Source organism: Pholcus phalangioides, unplaced genomic scaffold, assembly GCF_987345545.1.
Source record: "Pholcus phalangioides strain wild (caught in Gottingen) unplaced genomic scaffold, Ppha-v1.0 ptg000015l_1, whole genome shotgun sequence".
In the NCBI taxonomy this organism is placed as follows: domain Eukaryota; kingdom Metazoa; phylum Arthropoda; class Arachnida; order Araneae; family Pholcidae; genus Pholcus; species Pholcus phalangioides.
In genome coordinates this window covers 2,478,133-2,496,666 of record NW_028301608.1, presented here as the reverse complement: position 1 = coordinate 2,496,666, position 18,534 = coordinate 2,478,133, and the positions used below count along the sequence as shown (strand labels likewise).

Below are 18,534 nucleotides of genomic sequence, written 5' to 3'. Positions count from 1 at the left end.
GCCAATCACCTCCTTCCATATTCAACTGAGATGGGTCTTATACCTCTTACACAGCTCCTTACACCTCCACTCGTTACCTGTTCAGCAACTAGTCGCCCACAACAGTTGGTTTAGATCTATCGACGAAGGTCACAATGTTGATGTAATCTATGTGGATTTTAATAAGGCATTCAATAAAGTCGACAGATCAATTCTCTTAAGAAAGTTAATCGATATGGGCATTCCTGGCAAAATAGTCAGGACAATTTCTGCCCTACTGTCAGACAGAGTTCATTGTGTTCGAGTTGCTGGGGCTGTGTCAGCGAGTCCCCCGTACCAAGCGGTGTCATCCAAGGATCTGTGCTGGGTCCCATTCTATTCACTTTATTCCCTAATGACATAGCTCAAGCCGTTTCTCCCATTCCCATTCTACAATTTGCAGATGATATAAAGCTATTCTCAACGACGGACAACACAATGGGCCTCGAGACTGCCTGCTTTCGTCTCTTCCGTTGGAGTAGCCAGAACAATCTTCCTATTTCTATCGTCAAGAGTGGCTCTATGCATCTAGGCAGACACACCGACCCCGTCTGCTATCAGATGGGTCCTGAAGCTTTACAACACTTGACCATATGCTCCGATCTGGGTATTTCGTTATCCGGATCTCTCAACTTCACTGATCATTATCATAATATGATATGCAGGGCCAATAGAGTCACATATATGATACGTACGGCGTACAGCAAGTGCGATATGCATACCCTGACGTTCGCTTTTTGCACATATGTTCGACCGATTCTTGAATACTGCTCGCAGGTTTGGTGTCCATACAAAATTAAAGACATATTACTCATCAAGAGTCCCCAAAGGGCTTTTACTAAACGACTTCCAGGTATTGGTGGAAGATCATACCAAGAGAGACTCGAGATACTTGGCCTTCACTCCTTGGAGTGGAGGAGGGCTCAATCTGACCTAATTATGTGCTATAAACTGGTTCATAATATGGTATATATACCTTCCGATAACGCTTTTTTCAAAATCTTGGACAGACGACCTAACCTCCATAAACACGGTCTTCAATTGAAAATTCCTGTGGCCAGAGGCGACCGATACTTCTATGGCTGCAGATGCCGTTCAGCTAGACTGTGGAACAACCTGTTTCGTGACGTCGTTTCTGCCCCCTATGCTGGATTCGTCTCTTCCTTTGACGATTTTAACTTTACTCCTTTTATGAAGTGTTTTTCTATTTCATTTATGTTCTTTTATGTTTCCAGTTTTGAATCTTACCAGTGTAAGTGCAATCTGCCTACTGGGTTGTGTGATAAAATAAATAAATATTCTATTCATTTCATGCATCTATATATCTACTGAGCGGGTGTTAACAAATATAGAAATAGATTAAGAAATAAAGGCTGACCGCTTGAAAAGATAGTGAAGCTATTATAATATTGTTCCCCTTTACTAGAAACATGAATGTGCAAATTTCTAGAACTTTGAAAATGACTTTTGAATTTTACTCTATGAAAGTTATTCTCCTAAAATTTCTTGTAAAATGTGTTTCAATACGGGATATGCATTTGCATTTCTTGCAAAACTTAACAAATAAATCCAACCAGCTGATAAACCCAAAAGTGAAAATTTGTACATCCATGTCTCAGGCATGGGGGGACGATATGCTGAACATGCTTGTCGTATCCTGGAATTTCTTAACTTGGATCTTGTCGTTTTTTTAATGGTGATTTTAGAAATCATCACTAGTTTCCGTTGAATCAACTTGCGTTTCTTCATGTCACAAAATTTTACCAAAATACTGATTCAAATATTTTTAAATACGGTCACTTATCTGAAATGCTATGTACAGGAACATAATTTAAAACATTTAATCGGTTTAGTCAAATAAATCAAGTTAAAATAGAAACTTTTAACAATAATTTTAATTGAATTTTGATCTTATTGATCGAGCCGATTAACTCAAAATTTTCAACTGCTATTAACAATTGATCGATTAACCAACCCGATTAATCAGGACAGCTCTAGTGTTTCCCCAAAGTGGATGATAGAAGCTGCAGGTATAACATAGAATACTGTAGGCTCGATTGAGTTGTGGCAGATGAGAAAAATTTTGAAGAGGGCGATGGAACAAAAAAAGTTTGGAAAACTGTGGTATAAAGTATTCAACTTTGCTAAGTAAGATTTTACCGGTTTATAAATAACAAAATCAAGGCAGACTGTTTTACCCTTAATTAACCATTTTAGTTAATTAAAAAATTCAAATTTAATTAAATTGCTATGCTGATGCATTTTTTTAATTAAAAAAATATGCTAACAGCATCCATTCACATCCATATCTGAAAAAAAAATTTCAATACATTTTTAAGCGGTTGAACCAGAGGGTTAAAATCTGATAAGAAAATTTTTTTCATTATTATTTATTATGTTTGTGAGATCCTTTCAAGAAGCAAGGCTTAGAGTGGAACATTATTTACTATGGCTTGTAAGATTGCTACAGCTCAATGGAATGAATTATATTTGACAGGCTACGTGAAAATATGGTTGTAAAAAAAGAATATATCAATATACATTAGATGCTGATTCAAATTTTAGGGGTATTAATGCTTCCACCTCAAATGAGATCAGTACCATTTTGAAAAGTTTATTCTTGATTTAAAAAAAAAAATCATTGATGACACAATTCAAACTCATCATTCAAAATTTTTGTGTTGAGATCTTTCTTTTCTACAAATCCTTTGGAAAAGGAATAAATACCAGAAATAAAGTATAGCCTTCTACTGACTGTGGCAATGGTAGGGGAAGAGAACCAGGATAACCAAAAACCGTAGTTAAACAGCAAAGAATGAAATAAAAGTTGCAAAACAACAATAATTTGAACATAGTTTGAGTAAACTATACATTTAAGCATTTTAACTATTTAAAATGAATAAAAATAAAATGAATATCCGGTATATGTCCTCATGTTATTCATGTCAAATAATCAAGAATTTATTTATACAGTTACACAGTTCCATTAAAAGCATAAAAACTTAAGAACATGCTAACCTAGTATGGGTTGATGGTGGATAATCACAAGCGTCTGTTGTTTTTGATGCCATAGCTTCAACATTAGATCTATTTCTACGTCTTTTTCCCTCTGATGAAGCATGAGCTCCAGGCATGATGTGACCAACTGAGTTATTACGCTTTGCTGGTGAATGAGTGGCATCTTTGACATGCCTGTTCCCGTTTCCATGAATATTAGCTGAAAACAAAAATAAAACCATTTTGAATAAAGATCTTTCTACCTTTATCAGAAATGTAAGAAAGGAAGAAAGCATAGCAGGTAATTGAAAAGAAATTTAAATTGTTTTGTGTTGGACTCAAGTTGAGAGGAAAAAAATTTTGCAACCACGGTTTTTTTTTTAAACAAAATACATCTTTTACAATAAATGATGTAATAAGTGTTAAATCAGAAATTTTTTTAGACTCTGAAACAACCATTATTCAATACATATGTTACCGTTAAAGTGCATAATTCCGTTATTTCATATAACAACTCATCGCGCGAGTGAACACACAACATATATACTTCAACGGTATCATACCGTTAATGACATAAAAATGAAAAAATAATAACCGATGTCATGCAAATTAAAAGCACAGAATAAAACATCTTGATAAATACATCCTCTATCAATTTCCATACGAAGTTATATTTAAAAAAGTAATATACATTTTCTGTCAATTGGCACAATGCAAAAGAACCCACTTTGTCAGAAAATGCTTCCCAAAATATGGTAATGTTTCGTGAGAAAAAGTGTTCCTCACTCTAAGAAGACCAATTAATCCCCAAAATCATTTCAGGAATGAAAAACTTTCATGTTCGTAAGTATTCATGTTTATATCTCTTCCTTTTGTGAAGTTTCAAATTTTGCTCAGCAACCTTCTCAGTGATTTTTTTGAATGAACTTGTGAAAAGCACTAGTATAGTTCATGCATGCATGTATGTTTTATTATATAACGATAACAAGAATTTTTTAAAAAAATGTATATATATAACTGGTTTTGAATTTTTAATTTATATTTTGGCAGTGTTTTAGCTTTTTGCAAAAAAAAATCTTCTACTTGCACACGGCCCTGTTCGGAACTTCAAACGAATTGGTACATGTTGGAATGTATGTGTACGTGTGTGTGATTAACCTTTTATTACTGTTTAAAGTCCAAAAATAACTGCTTGTATAAACCAAAATTTCTATTTGACTGCTTTCAAAAAGAATGAACTTCTTGTTTATACAATGAAATAGCAGAAGAAAATTTTTTTAGAATTGCTCTATCAGTCGTTATCTCATATTAATCATGCTCATATTATAACAGTTCCACTGTGATATAAAATTGATTGATGCATAGTTACATACGTTTTACCATCCATCCTGTTGACTGTACTAAATTTGATATACTAGCGGAAAAAGCCGAAGCAGCAGGGGCTGGCCTTGGTGTTCCATATAGGTTTCCTAGAGAATAACAACCAAACAAACAGATTTGTTGTTTTTTTCTGTCTTGACTTGTAACATTATATTTCATAAATGTTTTCGTCATTTCTATTAACCACTTCTAAGGTCAATTAAAATAATAATAAATAGAACACAAACACAAAAATCCACTTGTACCACTTAGTGTCACACCTGATAGGATGTTGACTATACTCAGAATGAAACAAAAACTACAACAGTAAACAGAGACAGCATCTATGTATGTACTTACTGAAAACAAAGTAATTTTTCCTGTTTTAGATTTGTGTTTCATAAAAATATATATATCAAAGCACAACAGGATTATCTCTTAATTTCTAATTTTTTAAAAGCCAAGCATGATTTTACCTCAAGAAAATTGGTCCTAAATACAATATTGCCAACTTAGTTTTTTCCATAATAGATCTGGTACTTTTTTTTAGGCTATTTAGTTAGAAAAAATATGCATCTAGTTGCAAAAGAAAACTATGTTACATAATTGAAATGAAATATTACCGACGTAAACTTTTCTAGTATTTCAGTTCATGATTTTAGTTGTGTTTATGTGAATTTTAGAAATTTCAATTGTTTTTATGTGAATTTTCGAAATTTCAGTTATTTTTATGTGAATTTCAGAAACTCTAGTTGTTTAATTTATGAATTAACACTGCCTAAATAAAATCTTATTTCACTTTTCCTGGACTTAATGGTTTTCTGCCATGTTGGAAGACATGCTGTTACAAAATGTTATGCCCTGGTGTATTTAAGAAGTAATCAAAACTCTGTCCACCTGTTCATAATTTTATGAAATGACGCTGTTTCCTTCATTACCAATTAAAATTTTCAACCTGATCTAGAGTTCATCAAATGTTTTGTGTTCTGCAGATCTGTTTTTGTTAAATTTTTATCATCTAGACTCTCTATAATTAAATTCAATAAATACAAAGTCAAAACCGAAATTCTCCAAAATGCCTCCAAATTAAAAAATAGTGGAATTTCCATTTCCGAGGATTTTTCTCTCGAGACCCGCAGACTGCGGGGACAGATTAGGAGGGCTTCCCAGAAATTCTGCGACGCTGGTCTGAAAGTCAAACTTTTTCACAACTTTGCCCTCATCAATAACACTAAATACATTTGGGACCCCAATGCTAATGATATCCTCCCGATTTCCCAAACTCACTGTAATCCTACCCCCCCCCCCCCCGTTTGACTTCCCCAATCTTCTTCCACCACCCCTTTAGGCTTCGCACCCAAAACTCCACCATCTCAAATTCCCTAATAGCACTTCGGAAAAATTCCTTCAAAATCGGTACTATAAATGCAAAAGAAGCATTTCCAATAAAATTCATTCATTCGAATCCATATTGTTAGCTCATAACCGAAATTTTCTTGCTGTCACTGAAACTTGGTTATATAGAAATATCAGCAATTCCGAGTTTTTACCTCCTAACTACCATGCGTTTCGTAAAGATAGAAACATCCGGGGAGGGGGTGTTGTCCTAGTCTTTAACAGCTCCATTCCTCTTCTTGAAATTTCTTTGGATACCAATCTTGAAATCGTTGGGGCTGAGTGACGTTGCCCAAACTGCACTCCTATTGCAATATTTTCTCTTTATTAACCCCCTATCCCATATCTTCACTGTTTTATCGAATTGGAATCAATTTTAGATCAATTTTCTAATTCACACCACCTTATCATAGCTAATGACTGGAACCTACCCAGAATTGACTGGAATAAATTGGAGTCCCTCTAGGGCAACCATTTCATTAATAATAGAATTCTTTTCATTTTCCTTAAATTTAATCTCATTCAAACTATCCTAGAACAGACAAGAATTTCGAACTATTCAAGCTCTACATTAGACTTAATTGCTGTTTCAAATAAAATCTCGGTTTCCGATGTCTCAGTTTTTGATGGCATTTCCGACCACAAAATGCCCTTTGTAAATTTTTCTCTCCATCATACCCCCTTCCTTTAAGCACACTGCAAAACTCAATTGTAACAAGGCCAACTTTCCCCTTCTGCAAAATATCCTCCGCACCCACTTCCCTGAATTCGCTTCATTTTCGGACTCAAATGATGTTCATATTCTCTGGAGTAAATTCAAAGCTGTTATCGAGAAATGCAAAGCCTCTGTTCCCATCAAAAATACCTCCTCAAAATATATCTTTAACCCCTGGATCAATCATGATATTATCCATTTAAAAATAAAAATTTGCTGAAATGTCTTCAAACTTAAATTCAATAACTCGCTTTCTCTCAGAAATAAGATCTCAGCCTCTACATGTGACCTTAAAGATCTCATCCTCCGCCAAAAAAAACATTACTTAACTAACTCTTTACCCTTTAGACTCTTTGCAGATGATTGCGTCATCTACCACACGGTGCACACCAAATCTGACCAAGCATTTCTCCACAATAACCTCAACATTGTCTCTCAATGGTGCTCATCCTAGCAATAAACCCTTAATTCTTCAAAAACAGTTTTTATGAGAATTACTCGCAAAAGACTTCCCCTCGTTTCTTCTTACACTATCGATAACTCCTTGATCACCAAAATTTCTAGTTATAAATATCTGGGTGTAATTATTTCAGCTGACCTCCGTTGGAATCTCCATGTTGATTACCTCTTCCATAATTGTCTCCAAAAACTCTTTTTTTCTTCGTTGGAACCTCAAAAACTCCACCAGTCACCTCAGACATCTCTGCTTCCAAACCTACATCCTTCCTCTACTCTCATATGCCTGTGAAATCTGGGACCCCTATACTCTCTCCAATATAGACAAATTAGAATCTACTCAAAATAAATCCGCCCACTTCAATCTTATATCTCTCGGTTATCCTTCCTTTTTAAAATTCTCCACGGTCATTTTCATATTGACACCTCGAACCTTCTAACTGCAGCTTAATACTTTAAAAAAAATTAACTATTCACAAAAATTGAAACCCATCTTTGCATTCACAAATTGTTTCAAATTTAGTTTCTTTCCTCGAACAATAACTGACTGGAACAACCTCCCCCACAAACATTATTGATTGTGAAACAATTTCTGATTTTCTTTTCCGACATCAATCATCTCTGTCTAACCTCATCACCGCATTCCCTTGTATAGGCCTCGGCCAACCAATATTGAATAAATAAATAAACAATAAATAAATAAATAAATGTTGCTTTAGCTCTACTGAATTTTCTATTCAGTAGAGCATGAAGGAAATTTTTCCTTTCACTCAATTTTCCCTTTGAGAGTCTTAACAGCCTAGATGCATGACCAAAAACACAAATAAGCCAAAAACTACACCAGTCATACCTTTTCCACTAGAAACTCATGCTGATCCCTTGAGAATACGTGAGGATCACATCATTATTTTTAAAGAAAAACTCAAAAAAGAAAAAAATAGAGGTGATGAGAAAAACTAATCAGTGACTAGCAAAAAGTTTTGAGAAAAGCAACAAAAACAGTGGATAAGATGATGCTACTGATGTATTTGTAAGTTTTACAAAAGGAAAAACTTTGAACCAGCTTCACAATAGGTGAATATGCTGACTTTATTTTCCTACACTGAAAATTTGAAAAATTTTAAGTCAGACTGGATCATTCAATAGTTTAATATAAGAAAAAAGGAACAACTGTACACATGTAGAGCATAAAATTAATGACAACATATTAGTACATTGTTAACATTCATAGTCTTGTTCTTCCGCAGGGACTATCAATAAGTGAATATATCAACGGAATGAGGGGATAAAACAAATGAAGTGAGTGACAATATCAAGAGACTTTACCATGATTTTGTACCCCTTTGGTAGATTTTCCATAGCCATAATGTACATGAAATTCCATCTATAATGGTAAATTTCCTCTGCCTTTTTAAAATTGTTATAAAGCAATTTCACTGTTAATTGATACACATTTTGATAATTCTTTGTTGTTTTGATTGATGAATAGCAAAAAAGAAAATTAAGTTACATTGTTTATTAAGGACACAATAAATAAAGAAACCTTCATAGATGCCGCTTTCCAAAAGATTTCCACTCCTTTCGAGAGCAATAAATTCTTCAACACTCAAGAATGTGTAATCAACCCCATTTATTTCCCCACAGCGAGGTGATCGAGTGGTGCCTGGAAAAAGATCAATAAACTTATAAATTAAAATTTTTCATCACAGAAAGAAAAAATATAGAAAAGTCATATGAGAATATTTTCTGAGAATGACAATATCCTGAGAATACTCTCCCGGATGTAAAAATTGGGGAATAATCGAGAATATTCTCTTTTCTTTTAAATAATGAGAAACAAATTTACTAATTTTATTTATGTTATGAAATAGAATTCAGTTTTTATTGCAAGTTTTAGTTCGAGAATATTCTCTGTCATAGTGAAAAGTTTTAAAGATTTTGAAAACGTTTAAAGATTAAAAAAATTCTTTTAAAATTAGCCCTGTATTTGTGAAAATTTTATTTATTTTTATGAAAAGGATCATATTTAATTTTGTGGGAAGCGAAATCTAGTTAATCACAAAAGAATTATGTGATTATTTTATGATAATTGTTTTCACTTTTTATTTTATGAAGGGTCTGTTTTTCAGATCCAGAATTTTGTGAAGAAATTTTGGCTGGACAGACTCTAGATTCCATTTGTTCTATAGCTACACAAATACAAAAAAAAAATAATTTTAACAGCACATTTTTTTTAAATATTACACTTTTACTGGCTGAATTAAGATTTGGTAGTATTATGTAAATATACTGTAACTTTATTTAGCTCATGCCACACGTGTTTTAAGTTAGTGCATGCATCCACATCAACTAAAATGTTCCTCAGTGGAATCTGTATTCATTAGCTGAGGTAGAGAAACAAAAAAAAAAAAATCATTGTTAGCCTAAAAATTTGTAAGCCAAGGCATTTGTTAGCAGACTTATCACCATAGATAGCTGATGCATGGATATATATCACTTTATTCAGGTAGCGAGGATCCTGGTGGTTTTTTTTTAATTTTCTTTCTTGCTCCTCAACCCATTTGCATCATGACTCTAAATCTGTGCTCTTCATTTCACAAATCCAATGTGCCCAATTTGATTTGGTGAAGAAAACCATGACCTTCGAGATAATACAGGCCTGTGCACTCATGATCAAGTGCCCTGTGAAGTCAGCAAGAGTAATGCTATCATTTGCCCATAACCCTACACAGTAGAGCACGATTGAACATGTTTGTTGTTCATGCATCATCTCTGCCTTGCTAGTGTTTTTACATTTATTTTAATTGCCCAAGTTTTTCCAAATTTGTTTTATATTTCTGATGCTGTTAATGTGTAATTTGAAAGTGTAAATTAAATTAAAGGAGTGATCCAAAAGTTTTGTGTTAAGATTCTCTTCATCAGATGAAAAAAATTGCATGCAGCCGAAAGGAAGGTTTTCAAAATTACCCGTATTTTAAGAACACTTTATTATTATTTATAATTTTTTTATGAATTTTAATGGTAAGTATCATCCCCACTAAATACATAATATTATATTGTAGAGCCTCAATATATATTCTTATATGTATTATTATTAATACTTTACTTTGTACATTGGCTCTCCCTTAACAAGCAAGCTCTGGTCATGTGAGAGAATCTCAGTACATTCTGTACTGAAACACGAGATGATCACGTGACCGGATGCCCCTTCGGAGGGTCCGAAGGGCCATGTGTGTGAGTACATCAGTTCAGTTCCAGCTCTCACACGAGATGCACCAACGTCGTCTTTCTCTCTCTCAATATATGTACTATGTAAATAATATCTTCTATATAGCATCATAATTAAAGATAATGTATCTACAACTACGTCTCATTCATACGGAGTCAGATGCAATTGCGCTATTGTCACCACTTAGCATTAAATTCAGCATTGGTGACCGCAGAAGTTTAAACGGAAAAAATAATGCCTTCTGAATATTCTTCAAAAGATGCCATTACGGTGAGAGCAGCAGCAGAGGATTTTTCTCCTAGCAACAGTAGACCATGGAGCAGCCTCCCTCATAAGGTCCTTTCCGCTTGACCTCTTGGTTCTCTTCTCTCTCAAGCAACAGGATGATGGCAGCAGAAGGGGACAATACCGTTCCCCAAGTTTCCAGTGTCGCTCTCCGCCTTCCCCCATTTTGGAAGACAAACGTTTCTCTCTGGGTGAGGCAATGCGAGCAAGCTCTCCTCCTCAGCCGCATTACAAGTGATGATACCAAATTTGCCGCTCTCGTCGCTAATATCGACTCAGAAACACTACATGCGGTTGCCGATATTGTCGTCAATCCTCCTGCGACCGGGAAATTCCAGGCTCTTTCGGACCGGCTGATACAGGAGTTTGCCGAAACCGAATCTGCCAAAATCAAGAAGTTGCTCACAGAAATTAAACTCGGAGATGATAAACCATCACAGCTGCTACGAAAAATGCGCCAACTCTCGGGATCTCGACTAACTGATGATTTCTTAAAGACATTGTGGCTGCAACGTCTTCCCACTCAAATCCAAACTGTCCTCTCAATATCGAGTGATGGACTGGATAAACTTGCGGAACTGGCTGACAAAATCGCGGAAATAAGCCAAAATGCATCCGGTTGTGCCGTTTCTCCACCGCCGGATCAAGATGACTTGCGTGAACAAATCGCAATGCTCACCAAAAAAGTGGATGAACTTTCCTCTCAACGACGTGGACGTTCACCACATCATGGGTGAAACAACTTCTTCAAGAAGCGTTCCAGTTCCAGGAACAGGTAAAATTCCTCCGGAATGTGTTACTACCATCATCGATTCGGTAAAAATGCTCGGCGCTGTACTACACCGTGCAACTTCAGGGCACCAAAAAACGAAAGAGCTCCGTCATAGCTGGCATGGTGAACATGAGCTCAGAGACCAGCAGGTTGTTCATCCATGATCGTAAAACGGGAATAAAATATCTCGTTGACATGGGCAGTGAAATTAGTGTCGTTCCGCCGTCAGTGATTGCTTCCACCACTCCCTGCTCCACATTTTGTCTCTACGCAACAAACCAGACGTCAATACCGGCCTACGGTACCAAAAATATTGTTCTAGATCTGGGTTTGTGACAAAATTTTCCATGGACATTCGTCATCGCCAAGGTTTCGTGCCCTATTATCGGAGCAGATTTCTGCGCAATTTCAATCTCATGGTAGATTTGAAAAACCGTCGTCTCATTAGCTCTAGCACATCCCTTCATTCACTGGGAGCAGTGCATCAAACGGCTCATCTCTCAATTTCCACAGTGGGCCCATCAAAGTACGAGAAAATTCTTTCTGAATTCCCAAACATCACAAATCCGTGCTTAATAGGCAAACCTGCATCACATGACACAGTTCACCACATAGTGACTAAAGGTCCTCCAATATGTTCTCAACCGAGACGGCTTCACCCTCAACACTTTGAGAAGGTGAAGACGGAATTTGATTTTTCGTTACAACAAGGAATAATTCGTCCTTCAAAAAGTTCATGGTCTTCACCATTGCATATTGTTCTGAAGTCAGAAACATCTATACGACCAGTGGGAGATCATCGAAAATTGAATTCTGTCACAGAATTTGATTCCTATCCCATCTCATACGTAAGTGATTTCAGCAATGCACTTCATGGTAAGTAAATTTTTTCAAAATTAGATATTTTCAAAGCATACCATCAAATCCCTATTTTCGAAACTGATATTCCTAAAACAGCGGTGACAACACCATGGGGTCTGTTCGAATATACTAGCTTTGTTTTGGTTTAGTAAATGCGCCTCAAACATTTATGCGTTTCATGCACGCGGTGGTAAGAGGTTTATCTTTCTGTTATGCATATTTAGATGATATCCTCGTATATTCATCATCTGTTGAAGAGCACGAAAATCACCTGAGGCAAATATTTGAGCGTTTACACAAGTATGGCTTAAAACTCAATATTTCTAAATGTGTATTAGGTGTAGATAATTTGGAATTTTTAGGTCATTTAATCACTCCTCTTGGCATTAAACCATTACCTAGCAAAGTGCAAGTAATATTAGATTTCAACAGACCTGACACAATTTCTGAGTTGAGAAAATTTCTTGGTCTCATAAATTTCTATAGAAGGTTCATAAAACATGCTGCTGAGTCACAAATACTCTTACACGATTTTCTAAAGGGCTCCCGCCGTAAAAAAAGATAATCGTAAAATTGAATGGACCAATTCTGCACTCGCAGCATTCAATCAATGCAAAGAGCAACTCGCTAAAGTCACTCTATTAGCTCATCCTTCCACATCTGCAAAACTTGCACTTCATGTTGATGCATCTGATTTTTCAATTGGTGGTGCATTACACCAGGTAGTGGACAATTCTTTGCAACCGCTAGGATTTTTTTCTCGCAGACTCACTCCAGCGGAAACACGCTATAGCGCATATGACAGAGAACTATTGGCTGCATACTCTTCTATCAAATATTTTCGACACATGCTTGAAGCACGTCAGTTCACTCTATTTACAGATCAAAAACCTTTGGTCTATGCTTTTCGGCAGAAGCATGACAAATGCTCGCCTTGCCAAACCAGACATTTGGATTTCATTTCCCAATTCACGAGTGATATTTGTCATATCCCTGGCTCAGAAAACATAGCAGCCGATATAAAGTCCCGCATATGTGCTATTTCAATGCCAAGCCCAATGAATTACAATGAAATCGCTGAAGCTCAAGCAACAGATGATGAATTATCAAAATTGATGGATGATTCAAATTGTGGCTTACAATTGAAAAAAATTAAACTTCCCGAATCTGACATAGATTTAATTTGTGATTTCTCCACTGGAAGTGCACGTCCTTACATTCCTGTGAGATATAGGAAAACGGTATTTGATCACGTTCATAACTTAGCGCACCCAGGCATCAGAAGAACGATCCACCAAATCCGTTCTCGCTTTGTTTGGCCTGGTATCAATAAGGAATTAACAAAATGGGCAAAAACTTGCATGGCTTGTCAAAAAAGTAAAATTCACAGACATGTCAAATCTCCTTTGAAAGAATTTCCTATGCAATCTGTAAGATTTGACCACATTCATCTCGACATAGTGGGTCCATTAACTCCATCAAATGGTTATTCTTACTGTTTGACCATGATCGATCGCTTTTCCCGCTGGCCAGAAGCACAACCAATAAAAGACAACACAGCTCCAACTGTAGCAGAAGCCTTTTATAACTGTTGGGTATCCTGTTATGGTGCTCCATCAGTTATAAAAACTGATCAAGGTCGACAATTTGAGTCCCACCTTTTCTGCTCTCTCCTACAACTTCTAGGCACCGAATGAGCTAGAACTACCGCTTTCCATCCTCAAGCGAATGGTTTGATTGAGGAATTTCATCGACCACTAAAAATGGCCATTAAATGCCATAACAACAAACGTTGGACCGAAGTATTACCAACTATACTTCTGGGCTACCGAGCCGCTCTAAAAGCCGACCTGCAGTGTACGCCAGCCGAACTGGTGTTTGGTGCACCCTTGCGTCTTCCCGGCCAATTTTTCGACTCAACGAATGTCAACATTGACCCTTGTGACTACATAAATAAGTTACGGGGCCACATGCAGCAGCTCCGTCCAACGCCAACAAAACATCATGGAAAACGTGCTACATTTGTGTATCCAGAACTGATGAATGCTACTCGCGTATTACTACGTCGTGATAGTGTCCGTCGACCCCTCCACAGACCATATGATGGTCCCTTTCTTGTCATTAACAAAAATGAAAAAGTGTTCAAACTTGACATCAATGGCAAAACAGTTTCGGTTTCCATCGACCGCTTAAAACCAGCATTCTCCCTCTCGGAAGATACAACGGCACTGGTGGCGAAAACGCAAACTAACGACTCTACGTCAGAGAGCTCGACAACGAAATCGAAACCACCAATGACCACACGATCTTGACGTCGAGTCCGGTTCACGGATTTTTATTGTGTCAAACATTGACACTGGGGAGGGGGTACTGTACAATATATATTCTTATATGTATTATTATTATTACTTTACTTTGTACATTGGCTCTCTCTTAACAAGCACACTCTGGTCACGTGAAAGAATCTCAGTACATTCTGTACTGAAAAACGAGATGATCATGTGACCAGATGCCCCTTCGGAGGGTCCGAAGGGCCATGTGTGTGAGAACATCAGTTCAGCTCCAGCTCTCACACGAGATGCACCAACGTTGTCTTTCTCTCTCTTAATATATGTACCATGTAAATAATATCTTCTATATAGCATCATAATTAAAGATAATGTATCTACAACTACGTCTCATTCATACGGAGTCAGATGCAATTGCGCTACCGTCACCACTTAGCATTAAATTCAGCTATTATATAATGGAATAGCCTTCAAATTTATTTAAATTTGAAGGCTATTCCATGCCGAAATTAAATTAGGCAGTACAAAATTTCTTATTTTTTTAAGGAATAAAATATTTTTTTGTAACCGTAAATTTGGGTATGGATAAAAATTTATTTAAATTTTTTTCTGTTGCTTTTTTATTAAACTCCAACGATTAAACATACACTGAACATTGGCATATTTGCTCATAAAAATTGAACAGTATGAGTTAGAGCTGCTTTTAGATTGCTTATTGTTTTATCTTTACATAATTTGCATTGGTTTAATTTCTTACTGGTAATTAGCTTAATAAAAATTAATCATTCATTAGCTTAGTAAGGCAAAATGGCTCACCATAGAATATTTTTTGCTTTTTTTTTGCTGTTAAATTAAAAAAAAAACTCAATCATGCAAATTTGTTATATACTTTCGACATTCATGAATGTTATGAAAGTACCTTTTCATTTTGTACCTTTTTGGGCATTTTCAAAAACATGTTTTAAGAAACTTTTGTCTCAAGATGTACCACCAAGCAGGAAATCTTGAAGCAGTGAAACAAAGGATATGAAATTTCGTAAATATGATAAAATTATATCAAATTTCCAAAAATAAACTGATTTAACATCATAAAATATTTTTAGGGCTTTTCTTTCCTCTCGGATTATTTCCATGCTTGATCATAAAAGACAACAAAAATTCATGGAACACGTCACTTATGGATACAAAAAGGTAGTCAGGATAGAGCTCTTTTTCTGCTGTCCTCTCCGCTTTTTGTTAGCATTTAGTTAGCTACAAAAGTATAGCACAACATATTTGTTAGCGGGTTGAAGTTGAAGACTTTTACGCCATGAACTTTCCTCAAATGAAAACCACAACTACAAACAAAATTTTTTTGTTTGCATGTATAAACTCTTGTTTTTTCCTCAGTTTAAAGGTAAAACACGAAATCCATAAAAGATAAAAACTAACATTTTCTTAATAATTATTAATGAAGAAACTTACATGGCACAGTTCGCAAATACAAATTGTCCCTAATTGTATTTTGTAGGTCATGATCTAAAGACCCTTTCTGGAAGCGAGAATTCAGATATTGACGCAAATCTTTGGTTAGAAAACCTTGAGAGGTAAAAGAAGAAGACAAATGAGTTCACATAATAAAATTTATCAACACACATATCATCGTGTCAATACTCTACATCTAGATAACTCAATTTTAGATGTTTTAAAAAAAACATATTTAAACACTAAATGAAGTGTATACAGTCATATTCTATATTACATCAGAATAAACAAAAATTACTTAAAGTAGACATGTGTTATAGATTTCCTAGTTGTAGCATATCAAAGTGAATGCTGAGATGCATCATTTTTTGTAATTATCTAAAATTTTGATGTTACCATGTTGTAGTATGGAGGAAATGGTGTGCTCTCAATAGAAAAAAAAAATTTCTGTGAAATGTATTAGGTAAAAACTTACAAAAATTATCAATATCTCCATAGTTTTGTTATATCAGTGCTTTAAGTCCCTAGCCTCTGAAAAATTTTGAAGGGCACAAAATGTTGCAAAACTATAGATTTGTAGACCTATCATCATGAAACATAAAAAAACATAAGGTTTAGGACAGTGCTTGATAAATTAAAAAAATGTGCAGACACCAGTTCAAGCTTTTATGAACCAACAGAGCTTGGCAAGTGTCAGGTTGCCATATGGTAACTGGAAAATTAATTTTGCCGCTTGAAGGTTTCTGTGTCCGATCACTTAATTGGGGTCCGAGAACTACTACTACTTAACCATACATGCACCTCATACACATTTCTCTATGAAATTTCTAACAAATCTATGCATGCTGGAATGTCTGTTTTGGGTTACAATCAGTGATACAGCAGAACAATGGAAGAATTCTGGAAGAATTTTAGAAAACACTATTATGGAAATTTCTACCGCAGAACATTTCCAGTCAGCAGAGAGCTTGTTGCAGAACAATGCAAAAAACATTTTGCTTTAGGGAATGTATCTATGTAGTCAGAGTTGCTTGTTTTGTGTTCTTACTCTGGTGCTGTCATCCGTCTTTCATATTTTGATGTAAAGGTGGTATAAATGCTTAAATTTTCATGTTATGTCAGTACCGTGTTGTAGGCCTTCCTGTTCTTTGCGGAGAGACTTTTTTAAATGAAAGACTGGCTTGCATTCACACACATTTTATTTTAAAGCCATAGCACCCTGCTTTAGGGGCGATAGGGATTTTAGCAAAGATCTCTAAAACCAAGTTTTTTGCTGCTATTCATAAGAGCATGATGGTAGCCTATGAGTTGAATGTCAATGAATGTTATATGAAGTCACCCTCAATTGCATACAAGCACATGAATATTACTTTTAATGCTTGCAATGCATATTTGGGTCATTCTCTCGAAATTGGACAAAAAATAGAAGAAAAAGTTATAAAAAAATATTAACGAAAAAAATCCAAAAAATTCTTGAGGACAAGAATAAATGAATCGCTAAATGTAAAAAGGGGTCATGTCACATTTTTTATGTTTTGATGGACTCATGTAATAGAGACGCCAACGCATCGCTTTATAGTACAATGGGTCAAGTCTCACTCCTAGATGCTGAGAAAAAACAGATGTTAAAAGTAAAAAGGGGTCCAGAACATCTTTTTACATTTAGTTCTCAAGACCACTAACAGGTGGCAGCAGGGTTTTCCTGTTGAGTTACCTTCATAAGAAGGTTTTCTTCGTTTACATTGTTTTTGTTTTGTTGTTATATGTTATTTATTGTTTAAAACGTAGTAGTTGTTATGTAATTATGTTGTAATCATTAGTACAGAAAAGGAGAAAAAAATTTTATGATGCAATCACAGGAACTAAAGAGCTTTGCCAAGAAAACAGTGATATTTTCTGTCTGTGTATTGACTATATGGCTACTGTATCCTTACCTCAGATTCCAGTGCAAGATATCTACTATTTTAGGCAGCTGAGTGTTGATACCTTCAGTATTCATAACCTAAGAGATGGTAAAATGAAATGTTTCGTTTATGACGAAACAAATGGAGGCAAAGGGCCTAATAAAGTTATGTTCTGTTTGAAAAAATATATTGATGGAGCTGAAGATGGAAAGATCGTGAAAAACTTTTTATGGACAACTGGGGGGGGGGGGCAGAACACATTGATGAGATTTTTGATGTTCTCAGTAGAGTCTGAACGTTTTGAGGAAATTAAATTTCATTTCCACATCAGAGGGCATTATTTTTTACTGTGATAGGGATTTCACCCTAATAAAAATACTTATCAAGAAGAATGTGAGATTGTACACAGTGCACCAATATGTGTATTTGATCAACCAGAATGCATCAAAGTTTACTGTACGCAATAAGTCAATGGTATTGGCTCACGAATCTTCCCACTAAGAAAACTTGGTGTACCACTAATAATACTCCAAAGCAAAGCTTATTCATAGACAAACTTCCAATAACCAAAGTAAAAGGGATGACTTGAATAAAACAAAAAAATACATCCCAATGGAGTATAATGATTTTTTGGGGCCAGATTTTTAGTGCACCAACCATTAACTCATGAGAGGCAACCGGAAGAGGAGTACTTTTGATCCCCGCCTAATAGAAAGTTTATATAGTATAAAAAGCTAAATAAAGTTTGTTTCATTGCGTACATTTGTTTATTTATGTGTTTTCCTGAGACT

General features: G+C 35.5%; 1 protein-coding gene across 3 annotated transcripts in view; it reads right to left on the bottom strand.

Annotated features, from left to right (window-relative positions):
* LOC149075238 (membrane-associated guanylate kinase, WW and PDZ domain-containing protein 1-like) overlaps positions 1-18,534 on the bottom strand; it is a 102,149-nt gene that overhangs the window by 75,268 nt on the left and 8,347 nt on the right. For all 3 annotated transcript variants that reach the window (XM_089242540.1, XM_089242541.1, XM_089242542.1), the window contains exons 2-5: positions 15,840-15,953; positions 8,484-8,603; positions 4,389-4,484; positions 3,037-3,235 (exon numbers count right to left, since the gene is read on the bottom strand). In XM_089242540.1, the coding sequence (XP_089098666.1) occupies positions 3,037-3,235; positions 4,389-4,484; positions 8,484-8,603; positions 15,840-15,953 (529 nt within the window). The remainder of the gene's footprint in view (positions 1-3,036; positions 3,236-4,388; positions 4,485-8,483; positions 8,604-15,839; positions 15,954-18,534) is intronic.